We start from the raw sequence: 12,500 nt of genomic DNA on the forward strand, positions 1-12,500 counted from the left end.
GACGATAATAATAATGACAATAATAATAATAATGATAAAAATAATGATTATAACAACAATAATGACAATGATGACCATAATGATCGTAATACAATAATGATGATAATAATAATAATAATAATAATAATAGTAATAAGAATAATTATGATAATAATAACAGTCATGATAATACTAATGATAATGATAACAATAAAAGAGAGAAAATACGTTATATCAAAATCTATATCATCTTACAGATATATTATAGAATAAACAGACCACAACGTACTTGCCTTCTCAAGAGTGATCTCTGAATATACATATATATATTTACAACCATTCTTCAATAATGCAAAACTCTCTTAAAGCTTCACACCAAAGGAAAACATAAATAAAAGTACAACACTAATGGAATTTCGAATAAACACAGCGATGGGAAGTATCATTTTGATGCCCGCCTAGTATGCTCTCATTCAAGAAGGGTCTAATAACACAGAACAGCAGACAGACAGACGAGTTATAATGACAAAAGAAAAATTATATTAGTCTCCCCCCCAGAAATGTTTGACAACCTCTGTATCTCGAGTATACAGAAAACGTCAATCGACCGACACTGGCTGATGATGCAGTTCCAATTTTTTTTTTTTTTTTTGGTTTGAGAAGATCACCAAATGCAATGAAACGAATCCCAGATAATAATAATGGTAATCTAATTAAATTGCAATAATAATGATGTACATTAATCAAGAACTTTTAAAAAAAATTACAAAGATTCTCTGGCAAGCTTATCCATTTCTAGCACTATGGCTGTTGTTGTCGCCTTTATATCAAGTATAAGGTTTACAGCCTGAAAAAAATATATATATAATTTAAAGTATAACGCTTACGAGTATAAGGTTTACAGCCTTAATAGACTTAGGTCTAGAATAACTGCAGCCTGTCTCTCTCAGCCTTGTGTATTCTTTTATTGATTTACATGTCCAAACCTATCTATATATCTATTAGTTTGCATGTGTGTATTCATATGTATGCATCTGTATATATATACAGTATATGTATCCATATATAAAGGCATACATATATAAATACACACGTGCACACACACACATATACATATATATATATATATATATATCTATATATATATATATATATATTTATATATATATATATACATATACATATATATATCTATTTTCGTTTCTTTAATGGCACAGCTCACACCGACCAAAACAATGAAACTACCCCATTACAGTTGTTATTCCGTTCTTATCACTTTCCTTACGCGATTCCGTTGCTTGCGACTTACCAGGGAATTCAGTGCAGTCAAATAACTATATATTTTTCTTAATGATCTTGACGACCTTGTGTTTTGCATTTCCTATGGTAATCACGACTTACCGTGGTTATATAGAAGGTACGTTTCCATTAGGGAAAGATTGATCAAATGTGTGATGTGTTTGTTTGTTTCTTGTTTGTGTGTGTTTGTTTGTTTGTTTGTGTGTGTGCGTGTGTGTTTGTTTGTTTGTTTGTTTGTGTGTGTGTGTGTGTGTGTGTGTGTGTGTGTGTGTGTGTGTGTGTGTCTGTTTGTGTGTGTGTGTGTGTGCGTGCGTGTGGACATACAAGTACAAATTATAATGATATACTTTACAACGTAGAAGCAATCAGAATACCAGCGATAAAAATCAGCTATCTCACTGCAAGACAGATAAGGGCACCTTCTAAAATGAATCCCAAATAGCTAACGAAACAAATCAGATAATATGAGAATAATTCTATACTTATAGCATATAACAGCCCCCCCCCCCCACCTCAGAGAGAAATCAAGGTGTAGCAAATGAAATGACTTTATAAACTTCATATTTTGGACGGCGCTTATCACAGGCTGGTAAATACATATCTTTCATATAATCTTTAAACAGGAAAACCTTTTGTTTAAAATAGATATTTCTTGTGTCTTATCAACATCAATTAACTATATATCTTTTAAACGCTCATATGACAATTTCCGTATATTAAGAAAATAAATGGAAAGCTAATGTATACACAAGTGCTTGTATCACCTACCTTGTAAATAAACATATATCATAAAATAACATCTCAATACAGCATTCTTACTCTTCGTCCCATCTCGTTGCTAACAATACAACCATCAGTTTTCTATCTTAAATAACTTTGATATGTGAATATATATATATACAGTATACATTCAATTCCAGCTTAACAGAAACGTTCATAACAATTTATTTGCTCGCCACAATTCACTATATATCCACCGATCTAAACAATAAATATATATTTTAACATTCAAACTTAAACCAGTAAACTAGATGTAAATGTAGTCTTCTGAAATGTCGTAGTAAGGTCACTGTATCAGAGGCACGGAAATGGACGCCATTTGTTCACCTTTCTCGCGTACTTTCATGATAGCTCGAAGGTCAGCTGAGGTCAAAGAAGGTCACTTGCGTTTAGCGTTTAGTCCCTTTTCCTTTTCCGTGGCTTCTCTTAAAACATTTTCAGCTGCTTCAAACACCACCTTTTCTATCGAAACTGCGAGTTGCGTGACCTTTCTTAAAAAATCTTTTCGCTTCTGGAGAAAAACAACTGCTTTGATCACCTCAAAAATCGTTTTTTCGAAACCACCGGTTACGTGACCTTTCTAAATGACTATGCTTTTGGAAAAAAAAAAAGTTTCAGTCACTACAAAAACTACTTTTGAAACCAACGATCACGTAACTTAATCAAATCACTCTTCTTTGATAATAAAATAAAAAAATCTCACTTTCCTGGGACACCAAACAAAAAGAGAGAGAGAGAAAAAAAAAAAAAAAAAAAAAAAACTTTTCAAACCCCCCCTCCGCAAGACAGATTCCAAATGTTACAATGCAAAATGTCAGTGAATTATGAAATACAAATGTTTCATGAGGAGTCGATTTCCCTCCGCAAAGGGGCACTTAATCACTAGAATTCCACTACTGGAGAATATGATGATAATTTGTGAAAATGTCGAATGTAGACCTACGACCAGCGCCTCGACTACATCGTCCGCGTGTACCGTGATCCCACAGAGTTCTTGGAGCGCGCTGATTCCCGTATAGTTCGACCCTAAGAAGTAGAGAGAGGTTTGATATCAGTATCTGAAGGGAGGTCATGGCATGTAGGATATGAATAAGGTTATAGAGGGTTCAAATCGACCCTATGAAGAAGAGAGAGGTTTGATATCAGTATCTGAAGGGAGGTCACGGCATGTAGGATATGAATAAGGTTATAGAGGGTTCAAATCGACCCTATGAAGAAGAGAGAGGTTTGATATCAGTATCTGAAGGGAGGTCACGGCATGTAGGATATGAATAAGGTTATAGAGGGTTCAGAATCGACCCTAAGAAGAAGAGAGAGGTTTGATATCAGTATCTGAAGGGAGGTCACGGCATGTAGGATATGGATAAGGTTATAGAGGGTTCAAAATCGACCCTACAAGAAGAAGAGAGAGGTTTGATATCAGTATCTGAAGGGAGGTCACGGCATGTAGGATATGGATAGGGTTATAGAGGGTTCAGAATCACCACAAAAAACATGTGGACTAAAAATTACAAAATCTGTATTAATTAAGTCTCCGATCTGAAAACTATGCAATGCGGATATGCAACTTTGATGCTTATGCTTATACTAACTTCAACGGATGCTATGCTTCTTTTAATGTGATCCATTACGATGCTACCTGAACTTATTGCAGGATTAATGCAAAAGATTGTATTATAACAACGCTGTTAATTAGTCCTTACCTCATTGGACAAGTTATCCAGGAACTTCTGTATGTTTCTGATATCATTATGCGACACGTATTTCTTGAGTGTTGCGTCGAAATTCGGTTGCTGAGTCAACTGCTGGAATATGTGCTTGGCATATTTCCTGCAAGAGATTAGAATGTAGATTCAACACATTTGCTAAATATTCCAAATCTCAAAATCGTCTTTGCAATAAATACAGCCTACGACAGAGACCACCTACTCAAATGATCTACAGTAATATCCATCCATAAAAAACACTACAGCCAAATGCCCAAATCCCCCCCCCTCGAAAAAAGGTCAAATACAAAAAAAAAAAAAAATATCCAAAGTACCAAGAAATGCCCAAATACCAAAACAAAAAAATTAAATAAAATAAAATACCCAAAATACTAAGAAATACCCAAATACCAAGAAATACCTAAATAACTAAAAAACAAACATAAAATACCCTCCCCCTCAAAAAAAAAAAAAAAAAAAAAAAAAAAACAATGCCTCCCAAAATTACCCAAAATACAAAAAAAGTATATATATATATATATATATATATATATATATATATATATATATATATATATCCCCTCAAAATTACCCCAAATACCTCGTTTCTAAGCTCCCTTCCTGCGCCAGCTTAGCCGCAGCTGGTAACAAGCGATCCGTGATGTCCTTCTGGCCCGAGAGTACCCGACTGGCGCCGAGCCTCTCCACCACGTAGGTCAAGAGGCGACCCACTGTGGTCCTCACGGCCGGGTTCTTGTGGCTGCGGAGAGCGGGGGGGGAGGGGGGGGAGGTTAGTGTTTTCATGTTGTTGTTTTTTATTCTCCTTTTTTGATAACGGTGGGTTTATTGTTGTTGTCATTGGTATTGTTTGTTTTGTTGTTATCAGTATTATTATTATTATTATTATCGTTTTCGTTATTAATGTTATTATTATCATCATTATAATAATTGTTATCGTCATTATCTCTATTATAAATATTATCTTTATCATTATTATTATCAGTATTACTATTAGCCACATCAATGCCATCATCATATGTTTTCATGTTTTTTTTTTTATTCTCCTTTTTTGATAACGGTGGGTTTATTGTTGTTGTCATTGGTATTGTTTGTTTTGTTGGTATATGTATCATTATTATTATTATTATTATCGTTTTCGTTATTAATGTTATTATTATCATCATTACAATAATTATTATCGTCATTATCTCTATTATAAATATTATCTTTATCATTATTATTATCAGTATTACTATTAGCCACATCAATGCCATCATCATCACAATTATTATTACATATTGTTGTTATCATTATCATTAATTGTATACAGTTTTATAAATGGATATGTACATTTAGTTTACTTTGAAACCTCGTACAGACTCCACAATGTCTTAAGTCATGCACATGTCGCATTAATCACCGGTTTATTCAGTAATCTTAAAAAAGGAAAAAAAAAAAAAAAATACGCCTACACACACGATCACAATCCTAAAATCACCCCCCCCCCTCCCACACACACACAAACAAAATATCTCCCAAAGCGCAACTTACTTGAGTCCCTCCTGCACAATAGCGGGGATGGCCTTATTGGGGCTCACGTTTTCTACGAGAGCATCCAGGCCGTGGTGGCTGTCCAACTGAAGGAATTTGTTCGTGTCGGACGTTCTGTGCAGAAGCAGGCTGGTGATTTTCTCCACGTCCTGGGGAGTGGATGTCAGTTTTTATTAGGAAAGAGGGAGAGGGAGAGGGAGAGGGAGAGGGAGAGGGAGAGGGAGAGGGAGAGGGAGAAGGGAGAGAGAGAGAGAGGGAGAGAGAGAGAGAGAGAGAGAGAGAGAGAGAGAGAGAGAGAGAGAGAGGGAGAGAGAGAGAGAGAGAGGGAGAGAGAGAGAGAGAGAGAGAGAGAGAGAGAGAGAGAGGGAGAGAGAGGAGAGGAGAGAGGAGGGAGAGAGAGAGAGAGAGAGAGAGAGAGGGAGAGAGAGAGAGAGAGAGGAGAGAGAGAGAGAGAGAGAGAGAGAGAGAGAGAGAGAGAGAGAGAGAGAGAGAGAGAGAGAGAGAGAGAGAGAGAGAGAGAGAGAGAGAGAGAGAGAAGAGAGAGAGAGAGAGAGAGAGAGAGAGAGAGAGAGAGAGAGAGAAGGGGAGAGAGAGAGAGAGAAGAGAGAGAGAGAGAGAGAGAGAGAGAGAGAGAGAATGAGAGAGAATGAGAGAGAAAGAGAGAGATAGAGAGAAAGAGAGAGAGAAGGGAAGGAGAGAGAAGGGAGGGAGAGAGAAGGGAGAAGGGAGAGTGGGAGGAAGAGACAGAAAAAGAATGATAGGGAGTGGGAGAGGGAGAAGGAAAGAGAGATTAAAGTGAGGATAGTGAACTGACTGCATAAAACTTGATGTTGCCTTCTGAATACAGTATTTATAATGAAGAAAATAACAAAAAATCTTAGGATAATAACAATGTTGATAAAAATAATGAAGATGCTGCTGCTGATGATGAAGGTGATAAAACCAAACAACAGATACAAATAAGAAACAAAATAACAATGAAAAAAAAAAAAAAAAAATCCCCATCACCTCCATAATCACAAACAACAACAACGACCACATGACCAACATACCGGCTCCATGTTTCTCTTCATGACGTCAAAGAGGCGAGTAAAAGCTTGGATGCTTGCGCGGGACACTTGAGATCGTAAGTTTTTGGCTTGCTTAAGGAGACTCATGTTGACGGCGTGCAAGTCGCTGTGCAGGACCTCGGGATGGTGTTCCGCAAGGCGCACCATGTCCTGGATGCCGCCCACTTGGCTCTCCCTGGAGGGTCGGAAACGGGAGTGAAGGAGGAGGTGGAAGAGGAGGAGGAGGAGGAGGAGGAAGAAGAGGGTGGTTGGATGTCGAATTTTGTCTCGGTTTCTGTTTCTCTCTCTCATTCACTCACTTTCTTTATCTCTCTCTCTCTCTCTCTCTCTCTCTCTCTTTATCACTATATCTGTCTCTCTCACTCTCTTTATCTCTCTCTCTCTCTTTATCACTTTCTTTGTCACTCACTCTCTTTCTCTCTCTCTCTCTCTCTCTCTCTCTCTCTCTCTCTGTTGCTCTCCTCTCTTTCTGTCTGCCTATCTCTCCTTCTCTCTCTCTCTTCTTAAACTGTTGCTATCATATTGTATATCCATCAGTATATGAATCTACACGTCTACATATCCACCCGTCCACATATAAATCTATCTACACATCTCTCCCTCTATCAATGTCTCGATGTCTCCCACACAATCGGGGACCTTAATTTCCCCGTCAATTCACCACGACAACAAACAATACGAGAGAAAAAGGCTTAAGCTCACCAGTCTGGAGAGTTGACTAGCTGTTGCGCTCGCTTTAGAGCTTCTTGCGGGTTTGCGAAGGGTTCTAAGTGAGCTTTGAAGCACGACGAAGCTGGCTTGGCTGTCCTCAGACCCACAGAAGACATAGTAGAAGACATATCATCGGTAGATCTGTTGATGGGAATGCCTTCTCATATAATTGGCCAAAGAGAGATCTAATAAATATGACATTGCAAGGAAGTCGCATATCATTCAATAATTTGATAATACTTATTAGATTTGTGCATCTTACACGACACGAAAGGTGCACATGAATTCACACAAACTTGTCAGTTACAAAATTCACACACGTTGACAATTTACCAACTAAAGATCAAAAAGATATCTCTAAGTTTCCATAAAAAGTGTTTAAATCAATAGACTCCATGTCCCTTATATAACTACTAATAGTAGGACAGTAAATCAAAATACAAAATCTTTTTTTTTTTGTCGCATAGCACTTTTCGTGTATATGATAATTACGATTGTTATTGCAGAAATATTATTGTTGTTTGTTTGCTTTCGTAAATCCGCCATTAACTTGCAGCATTAACGAATAAAAAGAATCATGTGACACGTGATTAACACTTGAATTAAAAGAAAGGAAAAATTATATTGTCACGTGAAAAATGCACTCCAGTCCATGCAATAAAAAGGGAAAAAACGTTTTCTTTATTGCATTTCCTTATTAAAACACGGAGACAGAAAATAAGAAACCGATTGTAAAAATAATACAGTATATACATGAAGTCCATATTCCCAAATGAAAACTCATCGATCAAATTACACGAAAAAATAATACACGACACACAGTGAGGAACCCATCATGGCGACAAACACAGCAAATAATCCCGAGAACAATCACCACTTGAAAAAAATTCTCCTGAAACGTTGTGAAAATAAAAATAAAAATCACATAATCCATTTTCCACACACCATGCACGTTTACACCGGCCTTCCCCTCCTTCAAAAAAAATAAACAATCCACAAAAAAAAGTGTTCCGGCAACCCTCGGACAAAACACCCATCCAACTAGCCTTGTTGATTCAGTGCTAATTTGAGCCGCTAGATGGTGCTTGAGTCGAGGTCGCTGAGAACCAACAGGATTCGGTTTATCCGAAGGAACGGGTTTGCCCACTTTATAACCAGCTGGGACGTTAACACTGGATGCCTCAGGAACTTCTGCCTTGGTAACGACTCTTCAAGTGGGTGAGATAACGTAGGGAGGAGATCCGGTTATTTTCACCGTGGAGGGATAAACTTACAAAATACGTACTTACTCAAAGCGCGAAACTTTCAAGTCGGTAGAAAAAAAAAAGTACTTCAACGAAAAAATATAGAAAAATAAAAGACATTCCTGTACAACCTTTCTCATTTCTCTTTTGATATATATATATATACAAGAGGCTTCCTCAAAACCGAAAGCGAATTGGCTTACCTAACCGGCGGCCGGCGAGGAGTGCGGCGTGTGGTGCCAAAACTATTGCTGAGGTTGCTGCCTCCGGAAGTCGCAGGAGGTTGACCGCGGCGAACGAGTTGAGGCGTCCTGGTGAAAGGGGGGGGGGGATTTATACATACACGTGTAACGAATGGAATGCATTGGGTTAGGGGATATTGTAGATTATATGGTATAGCGGGTAATTAATCGACGTTAAGAAATGGATGGGAAGGGGAAGGAGAAAGAGAGGGAGAGAGATAGTGAAACAAAGAGAGAAACAGAGAGAGAGAGAGATAATGAAACAAGGAGAGAAACAGAGAGAGAGAGAGATAATGAAACAAGGAGAGAAACAGAGAGAGAGAGAGATAATGAAACAAGGAGAGAAACACAGAGAGAGAGATATGTATATAATGAAACAAAGAGAGAAAGAGAGAGAGCAGAGACGAGAAAGAGAACCCATCCTACGCCACGCACCTGTACGCATTGCTCGTGACGCCGTTGCTTTGAGGCACACTCCTCTCGAGGGAGCGGTGGCGCTTCTCGGCCAGGGCCTCTCTGCCGTGCGTCCTGTTCAGGCTGCTGGTGTAGCTCTTGGACTTGGACATCCGCGTCGTGGGCTGGGGACTCGGCTCTGGACTCTGCCGGGAACTGGGGCGGCGACTGGGGCGTGGACTGGGCCGGGGGCTGGGACGAGGACTAGGCCGGGGACTCTTCCTTCCCTTGTAGCTCAGGTTGGGGCGGACGGCTGGTGGAGGGAGGAAGGGATGGTGGAATGGAGGGAGAGGTTGAACTATGAATTGAAGTGAATTTTGATTAAGATCTGTGTGATGACACGAGGTGACAGGTGTGTAAATTGTACACTAGGATCGTTTAGTTGATGTACAATAATGCAACCATTCGCATACACTTAATATGGTTACTTAGAACATACTCATTAAAAAAAAAAAAATCTTCCAAACAATACCATATCATTATCTTCCACCCAACAATAACGACCGACATTTGCAACATTGACAACTAACTTTCCCGTGACCCACATTCCCCAAGCGTTTCCCCTTCGTTCCCCCTTTCCCTTTCCCCTTTATAGACACCCATTCAGTGTTCAATCATAAATAAAGAACAAAGCACCGGACATTCTCATCGCGTATATCGATCGATTCCACACACCCACACTTTACGACCGAGTAACAGGCTATAGACCGAGTGTGTTCCACTTGCTCGTTCTACGTATTAATCGATTGCCCGCGTCTCCTTATCAATGAATTTTATTCTTCTTCTTCTTCTTCTTCTTTTTTTTTCGTCTTCTTCTTCCTCCTTATCTGTTTTGTGTACTTGTTTACTCTGGAAGTGATGGGTGTCGGGCCTCGGGTAATATTTATCATGATTCTTTTGTTATCTGTTTTTAGCTGCCAAGGTCATTCTCTATCTAATGCGAATGCTTCGGAGCATCAGGGGAATCGGCACAACGTGTTAGTGATTATTGCGGTATTGTATTGATGTCTACGTATGCCTGTGTTTTAGCTTTATATAGTATCTATCTATCTATCTTAATGTCTGTGTCAATCTGTCTATCTATCTCTCTATCCAATTATCTCTACGCTATGTATATGTATATGTTTATATATGTATCATATATACATACATACATACATACATACATACACACACACACACACACACACACACATATATATATATATATATATATATATATATATATATATATATATATATATATACATACACACACAGACATATATTATATAATACATATACAAATATATATATGTATATATATATATATATATATATATATATATATATATATATATATATATATATATATATGTGCACACACAACCACACACCCCCACACATACACACACACATATTTATAGATCTATATCTATATCTAAATATAAAATATTCACATGTACATTTATCTACAGTACTTATGCTTTTCTAAATCTACATGCTTGTATATTCTGCATTTGTAAAAATGTACGTAAGGCTGAAGAGGCACAGGCATGCCAACTAACCATAAGGGCTGACAGAGACTGACACTGAAACGTTGTCAATATTTGCAATTCAATATTAGCAACACCATGCATAAGATTGATTTTCGCTTGAACAGTCAAACATATCTGAAGAATAATGTGCTGTGTACCCTTTCATTTTCATGTCCGATTAGGAACAGTTGACTTGAGGTGTTCAATTATTCAACAGTACTTTTCACCTTCACCCTTACTGGGTAGTGTGACGTCACCTACGGTTCGTGACGTCATTTACGTGTAGCAAAGGTCATTGGAGATTTGAGTTTTTCCCACTATTAGTTGACTGTTGCGTGGTACTAACAATATATATATATATATGTATAATATATATATATATATATATATATATATATATATATATATATATATATACATACACACACACACATGGTCTTTCTCTTTCACACTAAAGCACACAAATACACGCAATTAAAGAATAAATACCTTCTCCATCCCCGAACACATACATTCCTTCATGATAGACATAGACAACATCCCTGCCTCTTGACCTCCTCCTCCCACACATCCTAACCTCCACAACATAACACAGAGTACACCCCTTCCCCCCTACACCCACAACACAACCCCTCCTACCCCCTTCCCCTTACACCCACCCTCCCACACCCTCCCAAAGCCCACGCTAGCGACCCATCCCCTTTCACCCCCTCCCCTCCCTAAGCCCTACCCCCGACCGTCCCTCTTCCCACACGCATACCGAGGTCCGCATCGCCGCTGCTCGCCCTCGACGGTTGCAGCGAATTCCCGCTATGTTGCAGCTCCAGCTCCCTGTACTTCCGCGTCCTCTCCTCCTGCACGCGCTTGGTGTCCCTCTCGGCGCGGCGCCTCTCGATCTCTCGCTGGTTCTCGCGCTTCTTCTTCAGGAGTTTCATCTTGGTGAGGGTGGCGTTCGAGAGCGTGACGTTGTGAGGGTCCTGCGAGTCAGGGAGAAATGGACGATGGTCATTGTGATTATTATTATTATTATTATTATTATTATTATCATTATTATTATTATTATTATTATTATTATTATTATTATCATTACTACTACGACTACTATTATTATTATTATTTTATTTTTATACATCTTTTTTTTTTGGGTTGGGGTTGTGGTGGGGGGTGGGCTTTGGGTTGGGGAGGTGGTGGGGATTGGAGTGGGGATTGAGAGGTGAGAGATAATGGAGTGTTTTTTTGTTTTGTTTTGTTTTGTTTGTTTTGTTTCTTGTCTTTTCATTTAAAGAAATCTGTATATCTGTCCTTGTTTCTGTTTCTATATATCTAACTATCTGTTCATCTGATCATCTGTCTCTGTCTCTCTCTCTCTCTTTTTCTATATTACCTATCTGTTCATCTGTCTCTCTCTCTCTCTCTCTCTCTCTCTCTCTCTCTCTCTATCTCTCTCTTACTCTCTCTCCCTCTGTTTTGATAATCAATATATCATTGTTTGAATATGCACAGATGATTGGTCGTTGATAGTTTGCGTTGTCATGTATACAAGCTCAGTTCTACATATTCTATCGTAGTTTATTGGGAAATTAATCAAATAACTAGATAATCAAGAAATCTATCTTCTTTTCATAATTTCAAACAGGGGCTCATAAAATCAATTCACTGTTAAATACACAAACCTCCAAGGCAATTGCCCCCAAAAGAAAAGAAAGAAAATAAAGGGTTAATGTGATTGAATTACATCTAATATGGCTGAACTAATAACACACAGGAATTCAGACAGGTTACGCCTTTTTATCAGCGACAAACGAAAGTAAATTGATCATATCCTATATTAATGACAATAATAATGATATGCGTATTTACCCCACACCTACACACCCACTCTCTCTCTCTCTCTCTCTCTCTCTCTCTCTCTCTCTCTCTCTCTCTCTCACACACACACAGACACACA

General features: G+C 38.3%; 1 protein-coding gene across 2 annotated transcripts in view; it reads right to left on the reverse strand.

The window, feature by feature from the left end:
• Window positions 1-2,801: 2,801 nt before the first annotated feature.
• LOC122264468 (TOG array regulator of axonemal microtubules protein 1-like) overlaps window positions 2,802-12,500 on the reverse strand; it is a 182,895-nt gene continuing 173,196 nt past the window's right edge. The window contains exons 13-21 of one of the 2 annotated variants that reach the window (XM_086545967.1): window positions 11,313-11,529; window positions 9,018-9,288; window positions 8,544-8,651; window positions 7,088-7,237; window positions 6,368-6,560; window positions 5,316-5,464; window positions 4,366-4,524; window positions 3,762-3,888; window positions 2,802-3,084 (exon numbers count right to left, since the gene is read on the reverse strand). In XM_086545967.1, the coding sequence (XP_086402093.1) occupies window positions 3,016-3,084; window positions 3,762-3,888; window positions 4,366-4,524; window positions 5,316-5,464; window positions 6,368-6,560; window positions 7,088-7,237; window positions 8,544-8,651; window positions 9,018-9,288; window positions 11,313-11,529 (1,443 nt within the window). In that variant the 3' untranslated portion in view covers window positions 2,802-3,015. Of the gene's footprint in view, window positions 3,085-3,761; window positions 3,889-4,365; window positions 4,525-5,315; window positions 5,465-6,367; window positions 6,561-7,087; window positions 7,238-7,539; window positions 8,305-8,543; window positions 8,652-9,017; window positions 9,289-11,312; window positions 11,530-12,500 lie in introns of those variants that run through there. The other variant, XM_086545968.1, reaches the window with a different exon arrangement.

The sequence above is a fragment of the Penaeus japonicus genome, unplaced genomic scaffold (genome assembly GCF_977035675.1).
Source record: "Penaeus japonicus unplaced genomic scaffold, GWHDUDI00000001_assembly GWHDUDI00000017, whole genome shotgun sequence".
Taxonomy (NCBI): Eukaryota; Metazoa; Arthropoda; class Malacostraca; order Decapoda; family Penaeidae; genus Penaeus; species Penaeus japonicus.